Source organism: Bombus impatiens, unplaced genomic scaffold, assembly GCF_000188095.3.
Source record: "Bombus impatiens unplaced genomic scaffold, BIMP_2.2 scf_0442, whole genome shotgun sequence".
Lineage (NCBI taxonomy): Eukaryota > Metazoa > Arthropoda > Insecta > Hymenoptera > Apidae > Bombus > Bombus impatiens.
In genome coordinates, this window is record NT_176861.1 from 633,644 (window position 1) to 654,772 (window position 21,129).

Here is a 21,129-nt window from a genome sequence, read left to right on the forward strand (position 1 = left end):
CGTTAAACGAGCGAGACGGAGCGCGATTACGCGTTTTGCTTTTCCCACAAGCTAAACACGTACGTAGCGAAGACCGAGACACGGGGCGACGTGGTCGTGTGCAAATGCCCCGTCGTTCGCGGAACACGCTGCACCGGCCGCGATTCTAGCGCGAGCGCGAGGGTCTCCGGAGATCGATCCCCGATTAAGCGCGATTGTGTACGCTGTCTTCATGAAAATTTCAAAGCCGCGATGAGAAATCGTTTTTCTAATGCCGAGCTGTGTGCATCGCCGCAACTGTACATACTAGAAACGCTGGAGTGTTTAGGAAGGGGGTGAGATTCTTGCGAGACAAAAGTAAAGCTGTGTGCATTGTGCTTAGGAATTACATTTGGTTAACTTCTTGCATATGTCTTTCGTTTGACGTTGCGTATGTAAAACTGGTCCAAATTCTAGTGCGTAATGTCAAAGATATTATTTACAGAAATATTGGGGAAGTAGTGGTTTTATTATCGTTAATTAATAAGAAAGGACAAGTTTCTTAATTGAGATTTTGATTCTTTTTCATTTTCTTAATTTCTCTGTTAGTCAGAAGTTTGGAAGCATTGGATACGTACAGTATAAAATTGAAAAATTTAACGAGAAGACAGCATAGATTTTTTATCACCTTAGGCAACTTGTTCGACGAGAATCTATCAAATTAAAGAAAGTTACTATTGAAATTTATACTATAACATTAATTTTGAATTAATACAGATTAGCGGGAAATTTAGTACAAGTACAATTAAGAAAATAATTCCATGGTTTTGTCTAGTAGTGTTGTATGTACGCGAGTTTGCAGAAAGTAACATTTTATCGCTAGCCCAATTCCAAGTAAAGTTTGATCGTAGCAATACCAAAATTCAGGAATAAAATAGACATAATATAATTTGATATATTCGTAGAATATAATAGACGTATGTGAATCACAGATTACTCTCATCACGGGTCAACACAACTTCTACTAATTGCGAGATTGTATCAGGTATTCCCAGATTTCAGGCTCTCCAAGTCCGATCCAAGTGGATCACGGAAGTTCTAATATTCGGGGGTCAGAAACATCCATGATCGTCAATAATCGAGAGTAACGAAGGCATTAACGTTTGTTTCTCAAGCATCAAAATTCTCAAGTACATTGTAATCTTAGCAATATTAATGCTTCAACGATCCTAGGATCTCGAGCACCCTTGGCATATCTTGGTACCCTGGAACCTTGAAGACTATGGCTCCTTTGCGTCGCTAGACTCTGGAAACCTTTCTCGACAACCTTTAAATTTGGAGAATTTGGGAGACTCTAATGCTTCCTGAAACCTAAATCCTTCGTGATTCTAAAAATGCTGGCTACTTATTAATCTTGCAACGTTTGAAGCTGCGACCAGCCTTCTTTCCACGACAGCAGAAATATTTCGATATTTCATAAAGGTTTAATAATCCTGGAATCTGAACACATTCTGGATGGCTCACATAGGTACGGGTAGAACTTGCGTACATCCTAAATGCCTCTCGTAGCTTTGATACCTCCGGTGACTCCAAATACCTCCAGCACCTGTAGAATTTCCAATCTACAAATTCCAATATTAGCTCTCGGTCCTTGGAGACACTTGCATCTGTAGTACATTAAGACTTTGAAGCTATGTGTGATTTAGATTTGTTACGTACTAAAGTTTAATCCTTAGAGCTAGCCATTGAAAGAAATAGGTCTCTTTCATCGGGTATAAAAAATCTGGCCAAAATTTCAATGCCCATATAAAGAGGATTATGCAAATGATTAAATAAATGGAATAAATAGAATTAAAGAATAAGTTCTATATCGTATTATATATCGTAGACCATTCTATCCTTGCAACATATTCGTTTTCCCGAGTTTGATAATGATCTTTGTAATCTGATTTTTCAATCTAATTTAATTTAATTTAATTTTCAAATGTAATTTAATATTTTATGATCATCACTGTAGGTTTCTAAAAATTCGCTGCACCATGTTCTACTAATCAGAGATATCTCTATTTATGGACACATATATTTAAATGAGAAAAATTTTTCCTTTTTTTTGATTTCAAACGAGTGCAAGTATAGTTTACCTAATTAAATGAATTTCCACGAATTAAAGTGCCTACTCTCTTTTTCAGGAAAGTGTGTGCAACGTGAAAGAATAATTATTCGTTTCCTTTACTCATAACAGAGCTATAGTATTCCATAAAAGAGCATATCGAAGTTAATAATTAAGAATATCACAAGTTAATTAATAAGAAACAAATCACAATGATGCATGCATTACATACTTCATAAATAAATCATTCCAATAGCGATTTACATATCTCACAAGTGCATCTCCACCTAATTTCGAATCGTTGCTTTCAAGAGCATAGAATTTATGTAGAATAATCTACCAGACTGATGTATATGGAATGTCGTTTTCTAAGCAGAAATTTAACCATAATATTTATATATACATGTATTCCACATCTTGTGCGTATATATTCTACATCTAGAAAAATCTTTCCCGCATTGAAACTATCAGCATCTTTTAAAAGACTATACCATAGATTGTTGACACCTAAAAACGCCTACCCCATACAGAATCAACGGGATTCGAAATAATTACAGATATATTTGGAAAGAAGTTGTCTTATACGAAAACCATGAAACATATCTTAAGAAATTATGGACAAAAATATAGATTAAAAAATGTTCTTCGCATTTAGAAAAATCCATCCTAAATCACGAGCATAGATAATTCAAAAGATTCAATCTCCATTTCTCGATTTATTCCGTATCAAAGAGCATCGACCCGTTGAAGATTAAAGGCGCGTCGTTAATACACGAATTACGGAGTTCGGTGAGACGCGATTGAAAAATATCACAAAGTTTTAAGCAATCCCGGAGATCATAACCGCGCCCAGCAGCAAAACTTTTGATCCTGGCTTGGTTCTTGCCTCGCGGCCCCGGTTATCCCGTAAACAAACCATTTCCATGTGAATCGAGGGAAAAGAAGCCGTGGAACGACTCCTTGGATTCCCTTAAGAGAGTTGACTCACGGGGACAGGGGTTGCTCGAATAAATTAAAAACTTTCCGGCACGGGGCCAAGTTCAATGTCGGCAGTCGACTCGTTTCCGACGACATCCTCGCCGCCGTTTACGTTTCCACGTAAACAGACCGCGGTTTCGTTCTCTTTTTCGCGTTGCGTTCAATCTTCGCTCGCGTAATTGCCGCGTATTGTTCCGCGGTAATTGGCCGACAACAGACGTCAATGGACGAACAGGGCAAGCTCGTGTGCTCGTGGAAAGTAGAATCTCGATCTCGCGAGAATCGAGATGGAAGTTTCGAAAGTTATTCGAAAGATACGTAGGTGGAGGGTAGGGGAAGAATCGGATTGAATTTAACGTGGGCTTTGCGGAACGGCGAAGTATAAACGTACTAAGATTTCTCTCCAGCGAAAAAGACGAAAGGAAAATGGTCGTTGAGTCTAGTCGTTTCGAGACGAAATGGACGAAAGTGTTAAAAACAGATTTGCGAAGTTCTGGTTTATAGATTAGATTACAGATTTATAAAAGTTCACTTCATGGACGTTGATGGTTATACTTTCATGTGTTACGTTGTTTTATCATTTTCGTTAGAAACGTGGCACATGTTATTTCGTACCGTTTCTACGGCGATGAATAAAAATTGAATAAATCCTCGTAGTCGTGGTATTTGAAAAAATTCCTTTCCTCTTTCTGACTATGAAGGGATACAAGAAACGTTCTTTACATCGAGAAACAGATTCTTTATCTTTGAATAAAATGGTGTATTTTCGTATCGATACCAGGAAAAGGAATGCGCAAACACATACAGTGACCTTCGAACGATCTCAGACTGTTGAATACTTCTTTACAGAGGCAAGTGGTTCAAGCTTCGGAGACCTTATGTAAATAATGTACAGAGTAAAAGACGTCTTGGTTCTTGCTTGGTTAAACAAATTCGATTTTCATATAGTCGTTCTTATGGCAAATTTCGGTAAAAAGTATGTGAAGAACATGGAATCGTCTTTAAAAAGAACCGTACCAAAATTTAATTTTATACTAACTTAAACTTGCTTTTTATATTATTAGTTTTTAATATTCTACGCCCTGTTACATAATAATTTACTAATCGACAATATTGATAAATTATAATACGATATAAAATCGATAAGCTAGAAGCTGTAGGATCATATAACCTTCTCTTTTACAATTATAATACACTTCCTTATCCTTAGATGCACCGCCTTTAGCAAATATCATCTCAATTTTCAAACGATGTCATTAACCGTCTCGTTCTCCTTAAGACCCCATCAAATATCCCTTCCAAAGGAGCATATCACGGGAATTTCTCTAGCAGAACTTTGCCACGTCTGTTCACGTAAGACTTTGAAGTTTGATCATAATCGAATAGACCGGCCGCACGCGAGATCTAAATTTCATTTAAATTCAGAATGAAGGTTTTACCTGAAATTAATGGTAACCTGTCAAGCTTGGTAAGTAGATTGCATTTTCGCCGGGGTTATTACTTGATCAATGATAGTTACAGATATAGGCAAGGAATCTTCCCTAACTTCCTGTACTTTCAAATCTGATACGATTCATTTCCTTGTAAAGTAAGAATGAAATTGCCCCAGTGAACGTATCAAATACAGTTACACACATTAATATTCGGACGCAGCACTATCTCCGTAATTGTTGCTTTGTATACGAGAGGATCGTTTAAACCTCCTGGTGTTTATTTGACAACACGAAACATTTATCGTAGCTTAAAAATACGTAAAGAATTTCTGCCTACAGGCAACGTTTAATTGTACGACAAATTTTTAACAAAACGAACGTCGTTTCATTTGTCTTATCAATTCGATGCGGTCTTCTTCTTTATAGCGCTGTATGTAAATTCAATTGGCGTGTAAACACTGACCAAACGACTCTTTAGCGAAACACATCTACTCCACCTTGGCGCAAACCAGCCAATTTACAGGCAATCAGCTCGACATAAAATCCTCGTTAATTGTTTCAGCTGTCCCGCAAACCGAACAAACGTAATCCACCATTTCTCGACACTCCACAAACGTAAACTACACGCGAACAATGGAACTGCTCGAGCCGCCGAAAATCGCCCGCAACTCCATTCACGGTTCATTCTCAAATTTCTGTACGAGTAGCGACGACCGTTGTTGCGTGCTCGATCCGGCTGGCAACGATCTCCGGTCGACTCTCGAACAAACCTCGTTGAGCTGCGGTTGCCCCGGAAAAACAAGCCGATCGTATCGCGGCCTCGGCTCCTCGAGATCGACTCGAGATTCCATGTAAATGCGATCTCACCCTCTCGACGGTGCGGCGCAGCTCGCCAGCACCGAGTGCACCCGCGAGAGAATGAAAAGTGGCCGTGGGGAAACGTTCCCTTGCAAATGGAATGCAAAATCCTGGACGGTGTGTGTCGATGCTCGTGGGAACTTTGCCGTCCGTAAGCACGACGACGAAAGTCCCCGACGAAAGGATTTCCAATCTCCTTTAATGGCGCATTAATCGCGACTCTGCCGAGGGGACGCAACTGGACCAGAAGAGAGAAAAGAGAGGGGAAAAAAGAAAAAGCTGCGACGATGGAGGAATCGAGGGAAACGGGTTGGGAAAGAGAAAAGAAACGAACGAAGGAAGAGGTTCGTCGCGATAACCTCCGGATCGAAGCGGTTTTCAATTGACAACGGAGCGACCGATAGTCTGCGAAGTTTCCACCCAGTACCGATTATCGATACTCTTGCGTCGAGCGACGGCTTTGCCGCGCGCCAATTTCTCTTCAGCGTTATGAAGTGGCGTTAAATAGACGCGGCAGAAGCGTCTTTTTACCGGGATGAGTCGCGGGATGCTTGGGCGAGATGTTAACGGTTAAGAGAGATCAGGTGACTACATGTTGCGAAAGCTACTTCAGGTGATATTAAGACGATGTCTCTTATGTGTTTATAGTGGCTTGGAGCTGAGATTTATTGGTTCACACGTAGAAATAAGGACGGTCCCGTACGTGGAATAATCATATTACAACATGAAATACAAGCATTTTAAGTACATAACACGTGTATGTATGTATGTATGTATGTAAAAGGAACCGCTATAACGATGTTAATCCAATTAGATAAGAATCAAATAAATGAGTTCTTTTCTCCCATTTTTATAAACCGTAACGTGTTCTTACAATAATAAATGTAGAAATACTTTGCCTTAGATTGTAAGAATCTGTTATTTCCTGTCTATTTCCCACAAATACTTATGCCCGTTTTATAAATAGCATGCACGCATACGTAAATATAATTTATTATAATCTAAAGGAAAGCGTTAGAACATATGTACATAATTCAAGGTCTGAGAGAAACTAAGGATGCAGCTATCAGTTAGTGACTAGAAATGCTTCGTTTCAATTGTATTCTTTTTCAAAACCACTGTTGATATTTATATGTACCACTTTGCGTAATTGGCATCTAGTCTATTATCAATCATATTCATAAGAACTTTCTGTTACCATTTTTTTAAGTCGCGACTAATTCTGTGATTTCGCTACTCTTTTTTTTCGTGATATTCTTTTCTTTAAATTCATCTTTAAATTATCAAACCATATCGAGTATTTTACTTTTATAGATATATCTATATTTTTTAGACCGTCTATGCCGCATTCTTCGTAATACGTTTAAGTGTCTTGTAACGAATACGAAAGAAAGAAGATAGAAAATTAAATCATTCTTGTCAATAACAATCATATTCATCGGCACTTCTAGCTAGTAATAGCAAAAGTAGCGTGAAGAAAGTTACTTAGAGACTAGGCTCTACGTCTTAAGTTCTAGACTCTTGAAATATAAATTAAATTCTTTATACTTCCCGAACACTTTTCCTCGCACAAACAACTGAATAAATATTATTAGTGAAACGTTAGAAATCACGAATTACAAATTAATACATTTTCGCGTCGCAATAACAAGTTCTATAATAAAAAACTTGTAACTTTTTTGTAATTTTAACGAATTAAAACAAATTAATTGTTTTTATAGAATTACATCAAGTTGTGAATTGCAAAATTATGCGCTATAACATACAATTCACTATTTGTAACTTATTAATTTACTAATATTATTATGTAATTGGTGGATTACTACGAAAGAAAGCTCTAAAAGTAATTCTAACTTTCACAAGCCAGATTGCTATTAAATAAAAATTTCATAAATCGAACGACTCGTTCTTTGCATAAATTTAAGTTTGAACGACAAGCAATTATCAATCAACGAGTGTTTCAAATCTTCCAATACAATATCATACATATGAAAACAAATTTCACAAAGAGCAATAAATATTATAATCAATAAGTTCTACATAAACCTGTAAGACCGAATTATCGATATAACAATTAAACAGATCGATAAATTAATCATCGTTGACCCTATCCGTGCTTTACAGAATCGATCGAAACGGTTCAACGCCCTTGTTTCGAACTCGTAAGAAGTGAGAAGAAAGGCGGACCGGAAGCTCAGACCATGAACAAGCCACCCAGCTATCAGGCACACGGTGTGTTCAACGAGTCGAGCATAATTTCGTTGGTGATTAAAAATGCCAAGCTGTCAAACCGCAGGCGAATACAAACTGCATGAAGCACGCTGCGTCGTGCAGAATTACCTCGAGCAGCCAGAACTTTCGAGGATCAGGGGCTAATTGGCCTATCGGAAACTATAATATAACTACTCGAAACTTATCGAAGGGAGAGAAATTTCCAGCAGAACGGCCTCGATATTCTAACATTTATTCCTGAAAGTTTCGAGTAACCTCTTGCTATAGTTTCAAAACGATCGGTTTGCAAAAATCTTTAGGATACCGTTGTACGATGAAAATTTCCAAATCCAGACTGTTTCAATTAAAGTTGTAAAATTCTGTAAGTAAATTGGTAGGGAATAATAGATATTATAAGACTTCTTAATAAAATACGCTATTATTATTTGTCTCTATGCTATCGTACAATACAATTTCGCTGCAGGCCATATAAGCCAATGAAATGACAAGTTTTCCTGTTTAATGCCACATTTAACGAATCTGTGGAAACAATCGTCATGAAAATTTCGTCATAAATCGGCTTAAACTCGCTTCGTGCTCGCCGAGTTCCTTCATTCGCTATCTAAATTTCAGTCGAAGTTCAAGTATCTTCGAATTAAGTCTGAATCCGAGTATTTAGGTTAAACCCGAGTTAAGTGCAAGTTGGGCTAAATTTAAGCGAAACCTGAGTCACGTTCGAGGCATGTCGTAGCTCTGTTCTTGAATCAACTCGAATTTGCGGAGACCGCGAAAATCATACGTTACACCTATCGCGCGGATAATTTAAGCAACGCTGATTCAATATGAATTTTAAACTCAAAACTCAAATTATAATTTGACTCATTGTCAGTGAGGAAAACAGTCAAAGTACGAAGAATTCTCGCGTGTGTTATTCAACAAACTTTCGACAAAATTCGACGAAGGCTCTTGAACCTCGGCCAATTCGTAACCCTTTGTCACGGCGTGAACCTGCCAATTGGCTATTGCCATCCCGCTAGCCGTGTTAAACGCATAGAAATGCTATACTATTGCATGAATTAGAATCATCGAGAAAAACAACTCGGTAGACGTTACAGAAACTCGTTATGTTTTGGCAATTTTTTGATATTACGTGAGCAAGGATGTTGGCTCCGTTAAATGTTAATTAGGATCACGATACTTGAAGCGACATTTACGACAGTTGGACAGATTTATTTTCAAAATAACACATAGTCTTGTATTACGTTTTATTATTGAATACATTATAATTCTTAAAAAAATATCATCTTCGGTATTAGGATTGTATGAAATAATCTGAAAATTCATTCTTCAACATTAAACATTTCTTCAATATTAAAACGTAAAATAAAGAAAAATAAAATATGCAAATTTCTTCAGCGTTGAAGTTAAAAATTGAGAGAGATAAATGATGTAAATTCCTTCGATATTAAAAATGCAAAGATATTCAACTTTTCAGGGACGCAGTTTTTTAATCTAAAAAATTATTCAAGATATTTTTTAAGAGTAGATATATCAGGTATGCTGAAATCTTAACAAACTCACCTTTAGATTGATTTCCAAGATAAGTTTTAACATTTTTACTTCAGAATCTCCAACTACTCTGAGTAAGCCTAGCACGTAGACCAGAAAACCAAGATAGAGTAAACTAACGCTTCATAAATTCAAAGATAAGCCATGAATTTGAATTATTTATCTCGTATCACTTCCACGATCTTCACTTCGATTACGAAACGATCACTATTCGAGTAGCTTCTCTCATTTCACCTTTACGCGTCAAATTATGTAAGACAACAAAGCACTGAAATAAAGCGTTTTACAAGATCTGCCAAGAGTTAGCGCTTGAAAACAAGATTCCACATTCCATTCTTTGCTCACGAGTATCGGCCTTCATAGTGTCAGCGACTTCGTTCGACGATACGATATTAGTTCGGAAGCCCTAGATTTGTACGCAGATGCCAATAATCAGTCAGAGGACATATTTCCTCCCATTTTTCGCGAGCATTTACCATCATGCTACTATAATGGCAGAGAATATTCTTTCTGTTTATAAAACTCCCATGGCAATGAATTCCATCTATTTTCAGCTATTTTCATCCCTAAATAACTGTCTTACTTACGAACAACTTAGAAATATTCAGTACGCTAAATATCAAAAACTACCTCAACTGCCTCTAGAAACAATTTTACTTGGCACAACCTGGTGCAGAACGAACCGGTCGGTTTCGAACAAGGCCGTAGTCACTGATTTACACACCGTCGAACGACGAATTAATTATCGATAGGACGAACCAGTCGGTTCAAATCCCTCGAATATCCGGAATTCACCGGCACGAACAGAGGACACGGTCGATTAACGCGCGGGAATAAATAATCGCCGGTGATGAACGAACGATTACGCAAGAATCCTAGGCCAGGCAACGCGCGCGTAAGGTCACCTCTGTCTTTCCCCTTTTCAGCCCATAAATCACTTAGGAATTAATCCCTCTAATTGGTACGGCGGTATTTAAATCGACGACGCTCGGTCGCTACCGTGGACGAGGAGAATGCGGACGTGCGTGGAAAACGGGCGCACACGCGTCTGCCCCCGAGCACCGAGGACATGTTTTTACGCGGTCGATTTAATTCCCTCGTTTATAATTAGTCGACGCCTCCCGGTCGACACCACCAGCTGGATTCTGGGATCGTCAACGGCGATAATTCGAGCTTTCAGCGTATCATCTGCAGATGGAAATATTTATTGCGAAAGATAAAGTTAAGGTAACGACGGTCGTGCGATGTAGGAAGATGTTTGCGGCTTTGGTTTGTGGCTCTCGTCGAAGGAAGGAAAGAATGATTTCGGAGAAAATGATTTACGAGTTATTCCGAGACATTCGTACAGAATTTGTATGGTTTTTTTTGTTAATTAGCGAGGAAGATTAATCGTTCGTAGGTAAACTAGGTCATTCAGAAGATGAACAATTTACTCCGTTACCTACCTACATCGTTTAAATTCTGAAACTCCTAAATCTCGAATACAGAGTACTCGACGAATCTGTCATCGAATTCTCGTTATTTCACAAGTAGTAAAAGTGTTTCTAGTTTCTGATGAATTTTACAGAGAATGTTTGAAAAATATGATGGAACTTTTAAAATTTAATTGCCACGTGCATACGACCAGAGCCGAGTACCACGAGTATCGATTCGAACGCCGGCTCGATGACAATTCACGTCAATTTAAGTCGTTGGTGACGAACGAAACGCGACGGTGATACGTGAAAAGATTTCCAGCTCGTTCAAAAGCAACAATCACGGCGGATTGGAATCGAATAATGGACGATCGAAGTAGAAACGGGCGACGCTGGGGTTTTCTTTTGCACTCGATCGGCCCGTGATCGAGTTGAAAAGAATCGAACGCTAGAAAATGGCGATTACCGTGGATTTATGCTTGCACAGACGCTATCCCCTGTCGTCTCGCCACGTATTATTAACTTTCGAGGATTCGCTTCATGATAATTAAATTTACTCTTCCGAGCCAACTTTTTATTATCATTTTCTCATTAGTAGAAAGCTGACCTGGATTTTTTCGCACAATCACTTACTAACTAATAATATTGTATTAATGAATCGACTAGTTAGAAATTACGAGTTAAGTATAGACTTTTCTTTCGTAAATTTCACAATTTTACCTTCCAAACAGTTTCAATTTGAAAGAACTCGCATTACACTTCGACAGCGCGAAACTTCCTTTTATCCAGCAACGATCTATCGGCAATCAAATCTTAGAATCGCAAACAGTACGTATGCATTTCCGCATCGATACGAAACGGACATCAATATTCATTACCTGTCGCGAAACTCATCATCGCGATTGATTTTTCAAGCGCAGCGTAATTATTGTCACTGTTACCTGGGACAAATCCGATGCTACCCGGTAGTTCATTCGATTCATCGTTCGATCATCAGGATTCAACGGATAGCGCGGCTACCTGATCGATGATCGATCGACGCGTGCTCGTGACGGCACGCTTCCGTTCCGTTTTCGACGACGTTGCAGAAAACCCGGCATTCGTACGACTTCGGCGAATCTCATGAAAAACGAGGAACGAATAATACTGTTCGGCGAGTTTTCGAAGAGTCGAGTCACGGTTCGTGATCGACGATACACACGCGAGTGAAAGTCAAGGAACGAACAATCGTGGCTGGGTGTCATCGAATCGTGAACCGTTTCGTGATTGCGAGTATCGTCAAGTTTCGGCTCGGAGGGTTGACACAATGGGAACTTTCCTTTCGAAACGATCTTGTTGCCTTCTTAGCTTGTTTATGGTGCGATATGAGGTCCTTTTTCGAATATAAGTTGCTTCGATGTATAGGTGTGTATAGGGTTTGGCAAGAGGTGAAAGCTTGAGAACAATGTTCAGAAAAATATATTCGAGAAAATATTTGAAGATCGTCGAATAGGTGCTTTATTGTTTAATATCTACAAAATCATGAAGGTGTGTTTTGAAGAATATTTTCGCATCGTCAAATTATTGAGCAAATGTAAATCTAAAATTTATGCAATGATGTATTTGTAAAAAGAGATAATGTACTTTTAAAAACTAAATACATACGTACGTACTTATCCTTCGATCGAGAAAATATTTTGTATATCTTGGTTCGTATCTTATATTATATCGCGTAATTAAATATCTTTAATTCCTAAAAGATATTTTATCTAAAATATTGCAATATCTCTTTGATACTTCGACAAAATGATATATAAGTTATTTCATTTACATCCCTCGATACCGTTGCATGTAGCATACGCAATTTTGTCGCATTATTCCTATGTTTGATCCTTAATGAACCAAGATTCTTTACGTAAAATTTACTAAATATCTTGACAACAATTCCAATAAAAGGAAATAAAAAGGTATTCAAAGATTTTATCTAAAGCGATCGACTTTCCCCGACTAGTCCGATAAAAAGAGCGTGACACAAGACAGAGAAAAAGAGAAAGAGAGTACTCTCTAAATCAAAACTGTCAGTCGGTTGCTCGTATTATATCCATCATATCGAACGCAGGAAAATGATCGATCCGTTCCATTCAGGAACGTTTCGATCGATCGACTGAAAGTCACGGAAACCGGGCCAGGGAACAAATTCCAAATCGGTTGAAACTAGTTGCGCCGCTTCTTGGCAAGAAAAATGTAGCCTCGATTCCTCTAAATAAACTTTTCACGGACGAAAGAAGGAAAGTACAATTCCAAGAAATAATTTCATTGGCGATAATTTTTCGAACTTAAAGCTCCCTTATCCAATCATTTATCAACTGGTAATACTACTGAATCGATAAGCGACAAATAGTAAGCTACAGATTTTTGTTTTACAACTTTGGAATTCCATACTGCATGGAATGATCAAATAACTGTCAATTTATATCATCTTACGTCTTTTATAATTTTGTAATTTTACATCAAGTAGGATAATTAGACACTGTGAAATTTGTAAAAGTTTTATTATCCGACTCCTTTCGATTATATAAGATCTATTGGTGTTAACAATTTCTAACTAGCAACTTGACAAATTTCGCTAATGGTAAACTACGCCTCATAACTGTAACATCACTGAAAAATCTTCAATTTTTATACCTTGTGATGTTACTTTTATTATTGTTGTACCATACAAAAAGGATATATAAATTATTAAATAAAAAAATAATATAAAAAAATTGGCGTTTACGATTGTTTCATGATTATAGAACCAGCGTAATGGAATATTTTATTATACAAAAAGTGAATTCCGTATAGAATAAAATAATGTTATAACGATAACTTTCATAAATTGAACTATTCTATTTCGCAGACTTCTTTCTTCTCGCGTTCTATCCTATATCTCTGTATAAAAATTACAAAATTAAAGTGATCGTGAGGTTGCGAGCACCGGTGTATTAATTGAATTGTGCAAGAGGAGCCCTAGCCAACGAAACGAGATTAAAATGATGGAACAGCGTTGATCTCGATATTCGCGAAGAATTCGTTGAAGCACCTCGATCGATCCCATCCGAGATGCCCCTCCGACGTGACCATTCGCCCGTTCGTTCCAATTATTCAAATGCACCCTTGCACCTGTTGCATGGCAGATGAGGCTGCGCCGCGTTTCGCGCCGCCGAGCCGTTTCGCCCCCGCGCGCTTTCCGAATAATTGCCGTGGATGCAGCCGGAAATATTTCACGCACGGACTCCGTGGGAATTCCGTTCGACGATCTTTAGCGTATCGACCAGCCGGAAGCATATTTTTGTTATGGAATTTTGGAGTAGCTCGACGGAGCGGTAGATCTTCGTGATGGTTTATGATATAGAGATGTTTTTGTTATGGTAGTGGAAGTTAGAACAGTATGAATTAATAGTAGATTTAAGTCAATATACAGAGTGGCCCAGCTAGATGGAATCAGCTAAATATTTGCCTTATTTATCGTTGGTCTTGGAATCTCGTAAGGATATTAGCTCGAGAAAAATGTATTTTTAACATTACTCGTGTCCCTTGAAATAGCGTGACTATGTCCTGAGAAATTTTCCCATACAACAATAAATAAGACGTATACTTCGGTGATTCGATTTAGCTGAGCCAGTCCGCGTACTATGCTGATTTTAAATCGCTTTAGTCGAATTAGTCGTTCAGGCTACGTAAATTTATTTATCTTGTTGCTCTGGATATGAAGTTATTAGACTGATCAAAAGTTGAATATTTTAAGAAATGTTTTACACTTATATACGTAGGTATCAGACTACTAGAATATTCGCTGTTGCCAACACGAGTAATTCGGAATGAAGGGCATGCTTCGAAACGTAAGAACAAGATTACAGAACGTAGGTGTCCAACAATTTATATATGTAGTGTTATAAAAGCAATAAAAAGTAAAAAAATTCTCCTTAATATTTTAGAATATTCATTACCGCAAGTAGATAATTCTATGCCGCAAAGTGTATCATGAATTAATTCTCATTACATAATCCTAGCTAAGTGATTCCGTATAAAAAATTCAACAGTACCTTGCAACTTTATTCTTACAGAGAACCTAGCATTTTCCGGAACCACTTAACTCGATCTTCTCATTAAGAAAAGAAACAATAACTCAGTTTAAGTTTTGCAATTAACTGAACGTTAATTTTGCGAAAAAATGTGTAAACCCTATCTTTTTTTTCACCATACGATATGAACGCAAATGTTAGATCAAGGCATACCCGACAAAGACTAAACCCTCGACAAAGTAACACAGTAACTACTTATTAATTCATCCTGGAAGCACGAGTCTCTCGTGAACTCGAGACATCGGGCAAACTTTCCAATCAAGCAGAAACATCCTATCGCCTAACCCGGCGATATATCCATCAAACTGATCAAACAATGTCAGCACAACGATCCAGAATAATTTACCAGTAAGGTGGCATCCCGTGGTTGCAGTTTCATGTCCTCCAAGTAACCCAAACGCAGCGGTGCACTCAGCTGGATCACTGTTACTCAATCACGGCGTACACTGTGCACAGATTTCCAAAGCATCACCGTTCGAAGGACAGATAAGAATAAGGACAAGCGAAGAGAAAACACAAGTGCACGATCACGTCCTCGCTGAAGGAGAGAGAACACTCGCGACGTCCTCGAGGTCTAGGCAACGACTGGCTGCTACCAAGATGGTCTGTTGCCGGCCTGGTCCCCGCGTTCGCCACAATAGAAACTGGTGGGAGATCAAAACGCTGACTGGCCGCTAATGCACGCGTATATACACTACACGCGTTGCTCGCGCGCTACACGACGTCTGTTCGTCGGTGCACGCGTGCATTCTCGAGGAGAAGGAACAAGAGAATGCAACTACGGTTTGATGCACGTGTGGGTCGTTCGCGGAAAATCCAGCTGGAGGAGGCTTGGTCGGTGAACGAATGCCAGTTTGCCAAAAGTGTAAGTGGACACGCGATTGCGTAACAGGATAACGGTGTGCTACGATGAATGAATAAGTCGAGGCGTAACGAAGCACTAATGAATCGATTCACGGAACACCGCTACCAGTTGAATCGTGTGTGGGTATATCGTGGCGATGGAGTAAGGGCGCTCGAGGTACACTTTGTGTGCTTCAGAGATGAGAGTTTGCGCTCGATGGGCGGCATTCGGCAAATTGAGAAGCTTGTAATTAGACTACGATTGTTTATATATTTTTAGGAAACTTAAAGATGCTAAAGCTCGCAGGATGTATATAAATATGCAAAGCATTTACAGTACAGAATCTTAAGATCTTAATTTAAAACGTCGAATTTTTGAAGCTAACAACATGTGAAATTGAAGCTTTCGAAATTTCAGTCATCCAGTTCTCGAGATTATCGAGGTTTTATAAACTTTTATAAACTCGGAGATCGATTGATGAATCTCTTCCGAATGTCTTATTCTAGCATTTAAATAAGTTGAATCACGATCAGAGTCTTTGCTTCGAGAACGTTGTTCTTCCCAATCCTTCTTAATCGATGTTTAAATCTAAGCAACGTTTCACGCTCACGTTTACTATTCACTTCTCACCTTCGTATCTACATATATAGCTTTCTCCATGAATGCATCGCATCTATAGCATCTGTATCATGCGTACAGAGAATATGGGAACATAATATAAACGTGCGTATTCGCGCGAACGCGACGCCGGTGTGGCAGCGTTTAATTTACTTAACACGGATATGCAACGCAGTCTGTGGTATCGTCCACGCTCCAGTAATTACGCATGCAATTTCACTGCAAGGCCCTTAGGGCACGTCGAGGTCGAGCGATCTCTCGGCGCCAACTCCCCAACAATTTCGCTTTTCGAATCGAGACCAGGCCGGCATTGATCGAGCATAAAACATCGTCCATGCTTCTCGACCGTATGCAGGCCTGACTGAAGCAGGAATATAAATGTACGAACAAGCGACGACCGGTCGCAATTTATGGTCATCAAAAATTGATTCGATCGCCGACCCAGTTTACTAAAATTCTGACTATGAAGTCTGTAATGAAAGATTGTTTTCCGTGAAATCGATCGTCTGTTTAAAAACGATGATCTTCCTCGTTCTAAATTTTTATCAGGTGTAAGTGTTATAAATAATGAGTGAACAATTGTGATTTTTGTACTTTATAACGTTAATAAGCCATTTCTAAAAGATATGCAAATTTCTTATTTTTATTTGATAGCTTTTATTATCAATATATTCAGCGATCATTTGCATACGATATCTATTAGATTTATTCGTCTATGACACGATGAATGGAATTCAGCAATCGTTAGCTTGCTGAATATCGATATCTGTTACGATTATTATCAGTTTGTGATATAATTCTATGATTTGCAACTGTATCAATTTCAACAAGTATTTTTTACGAACAGAGGTTTTAAAATAAGATTGCACTTCAGTCAAGAATGATTTGTTTAAGAATTTTATGGTTCGTTAAAGAAGGATGTATCTGGTGTCCTATTTGGTAAGAAAGGGTGAACGTATGTGTGTAAATGTATTCGAACCACTGATTTTCTCGAGCTATTTTCTGTTGCGTAAGTTGCAGTAATCTATGCTACACGCACCAATTTAATCTTGCGTGGCTGATGACAGATATACGCACCACAAGAACATATATTATTTAATAGCGATACTTTGGTTGGAATGGCGCAATTAATTTCTAACGGAGTATTTGGATCTTTTGAAGAAACAAGATTAGTGAAAGATATGTTGCTATTATTCTGCCGTTAAAAATTAATGAAAAATAAATTGCGTGTCTTGGAAATGAATTAAGTTTTTCGTAATTAGCGCTGTCGACGATGAATATCAATTAAAAAAAAAATATCCATCGTAAAAATATTTTTTAGAAATGCAGTATGTTCATTATATTAATGAAGCTCGTTAGATTTTTTGCGACGATTAATTTAAGGCTAATATTAGAAAATCCCAAGAGTACGCTGCTTTTACGCTTAATGTCTCTTCGACGTGGTTAATAAGAAATAAAACTGTTGGAATCGAGTTTGAAAACGATAAAGATATTGCGACGTGAAACGGAAAACTCGGGAACTTTGGTAAAAATTGGTTTGTTGCAACGCGTTCTTCTTCTTGCAAACAGACGAAGCAAACAATTCCGCGTAAGATTAATAAACTAAGAAACTTCTTGTAAGTTGTTAGCTCAGTCTCGTTTCGTGGCAGATCGTTTAAGAGATGAGTGTTTTCTCGAAAAATTGCTCTGTAATTGAAAGATTGAGGAGTCGGGTAATGTAAGTCCGAAGACGCAAGCTTTTTAAACTTCCGAGATATTGAATATTACGAAGCCTCTGAAGGGAAATTCTACTTTGCAGACATAAATATCAAAGAAATATTTAATGAAAAGCAAGAATTCTCTTTATTCTGATAATAACAATAATTAAAAGAAACAAAGAGAAAAATGCCAAAACAGACTGTTGAATATCCTCTTCAGGGTCGAAATTCCATAACAGTGTACGAATGTTGTACGAAAGTATAAATTAAAACAATGTCGTGATATTTCTAAAGAAAATTCAAGTCATCTTGCAAACACAATGTTAAATAAATACACAAAGAAAGATAGTAAGCATCTTTCACGCTTTAATAATAATTCCAAAAAAAAAAAAGATACAAAGGAATGTCTATAAAACTAAAATCCATTTCCAGTTACAAACTAATAAACTCAAACATATTTCCGCAACTATAAATTAAGCAGTTTAATTGAAGACGTTTAAACGAAGCGTCTATTGCAAAGAAAACATAAAATACTCTACACACTGTAAAGGAACGAAATCGTACAGCGATATTATAGCTCTGTATGAATATTAGATCCTAAATGCCGTTCTACAAATCGAGAAAATCAAAGGAAACTCATTAGCATCCGCGTCTTAACAGGATCATTCTTAACACTGTTACAAATGCCTTTGAGGAAAGGTTTATCGCAGCAAGGCGCTAACGTATCCTCTACCATTAAGAGAATGCCGTTTATTTTTAAACCTTTATTTAAGAAAGAGAAATTCTATAGGTATAACGCTACCAATTATCAGTAACGTGCCTAATCTTACAAACTGGCAACGGGTAGTCAATAATTACCATGAAAGTACATCATTATGTACGACGATCGATCGTGACAAACAACGATACCGTGTAATATGCAACATTTACTGTTACTGCTTCCTCAATTTACGGCTGCCCGATAATTACATCCGTATTATTCATACCTACGCACCTCGTAGCAGCTAAACCTTAGAAAATGAAACCATTATCGCTTTCGTGCCATCGCTTTCAATGTTACTTCATTGTAAGCTGTGATCCAGCTACGTATTAGTTATTTTGAAGAATATGGAACTGCAATGCCATTCCATATAATTGTCGTAACTCGTATAACACAGTCAGATGATTATTACCGCGTTATCGTATAATGCGATTGCGAAATTACTTTAGAAAAGACGTCTACGTGACAGTAGATGTTAGAGGTGGAGAACCAGTATTTTGTCGTTGTTCTGCCGTATTCGACTTCTATGTTTTGTTGCAAGCTTGGCTCATTTGTAACACGTAAATGCGTGCATTTAGGAAGTAGTTCGAAAATCGAAGTTATACATTTACCTCTGTACAACCAGCAAGACTTTATATACCGACTATACAGAATTAATTGTGTTACTTCAAAGAGGGATTTATCTTAGTTTTTGCACCGTGGATACCGTAACTGGAATTCGTATCACGCGAAACGTATCTTTCATTTCATAATTGGAAAATGTTGAAGAGAAATAAAATATGGGAAAAACGTACTGAAAGTATTACAACTTATAATTCAAGTGATCTTTGTAAAAGAACGATGTCGATCATATATTCGAACTATATTTAATTCCATAGTTAGGTGAAATAGATTCAACAAATACGTGGCTTTATGTAGTTATGCTGATTCAGATTATACCAAACTGCATTAATAATAGAATCTATCGCACCTCAACAGTCTATTTCAGATCTTGTGAAGATATAAATAAACTTTATTTCCGTGAATATTCCGTGAATCTGTGTTGCTTCTATATCTCTGGCGACGTCGAATTTCCGCGATTCAACGTTTCCTCCTTTAGTAGAATATTCACTTGAAAATCGTGTCGAAAAATATTTTACGAGAACATGGTCAGCAGACGATTCAACGGATCTAGTTAGATCTAAAAGAAAGTTAAATTTCGCGTAAAAATATTTTCCGTCCTGTTCACGGATTCACACTGAACTAATTCATTTTACTCTCAGCGTAATAATGCTTCAACATATTCTACATTTCAAGAGGAAATTACGTTATACAGTAATATCGTTTACTACAAATTTACTTGCGAATTGCAATTCCACTGTTAAAAGCTTTCTTTCTACATTCCAGATACATAGTCTCATTTCCTTAATAATCTTAATGTAGAGAATCCCAAATGACTTTGTACTTAACAAGATATTACCGCAGAACGGAAGAACACACAAAATTAATTACAAAGAAAAACTACCCAGGAAAAATTGTATAAATTCATTTTTGTTAATTTTTATTCCGCTCTTATGCCAATTAGTGGCTGAAGAAATTCATCGTAATATAAAATAGTTGAAGAAGAAAATAACGTAATAAATTCGAAGATACAAGCCTTTAAAAAATAGATAATAGATTCTAGGGTAGAATGTTTCCTAAAAAACGAACAGTATTAGCTTAATTGTTATATTAATTCAATTTAATTAAAATTACACTGCATAATCAGCGTTATCAATATTTTTTAATTGTTCGGAAAGTCTACGAAGGTAAATTTATCAGATTGATGCATAGTTTCGACGTAGTATTGATCGACGACGTATTGAATTCTAAAGAAATTATCAATTTTTCGTTATAATCGTTTTCATTAACAAATTATATCCAGATAAATAGATAGTCTACTCGATTTCGAAAACTTGTCAAGAAGAAAGAACAAGGACAAAAACCAAGGGACACTCGAATCTAATTACAGTTCCCAAACTCACCAAACGGCATCTCCATAAATCACAAGGTTTATCTCTTTATTCACCTGGCTGCGAGTCACATTAATTTTCCTGCGATCTCGAAGAACACACTTACACAAACAATTTTAATGTATTTTCAAATTACCTTTTTTCCAAATATTTCGTTCAAATAAGATCAAACTTGAATGGAATAACTTGTACTCGTGCATCTCCTTTTGTGTTATTTTTAGATTCGGCGAAAGGACAAATGCCACAGACCATTCACTGTGGCCAGCCGGATGTTTCTGGATAGAACAAATCGTTAATCTTCGGTTGTTAGCTAAAATGGCGCGATACGTATCTCAGAGTTTCTGTTGCAGACGGGTGATTCGTTTAGAGTTTAGAGTACAGGTTTCATAGCGATTTCTTGTGACATTTAATGCAGCCGAAACGTTTGTTATGCCCAGCTTTGCCATGGACAATAAATATTTAGTCTAAGATGAAATCGTAGTGAGTGTTTCTGAGTCTAATCGAAGAGTCAGTGGGTACAAAGACATAGGACGTAAATAAAAAAAAATAAAGAAACTGACTGACGTATCAAAACGAGAAAGGAT

The 21,129-nt window shown here is 37.4% G+C and overlaps 1 protein-coding gene across 4 annotated transcripts in view; it reads right to left on the bottom strand.

Moving 5' to 3' along the window:
* The window catches only part of LOC100740589 (FH1/FH2 domain-containing protein 3), a 246,234-nt gene that overhangs the window by 88,171 nt on the left and 136,934 nt on the right, over positions 1-21,129 (bottom strand). Inside the window, exon 1 of one of the 4 annotated variants that reach the window (XM_012386979.3) lies at positions 14,982-15,244. The exons of the other annotated variants lie outside the window; for them this stretch is intronic. Within the exon in view, the coding sequence (XP_012242402.1) occupies positions 14,982-14,995 (14 nt within the window). The 5' untranslated portion in view covers positions 14,996-15,244. Of the gene's footprint in view, positions 1-14,981; positions 15,245-21,129 lie in introns of those variants that run through there. 4 annotated transcript variants of the gene reach the window in all.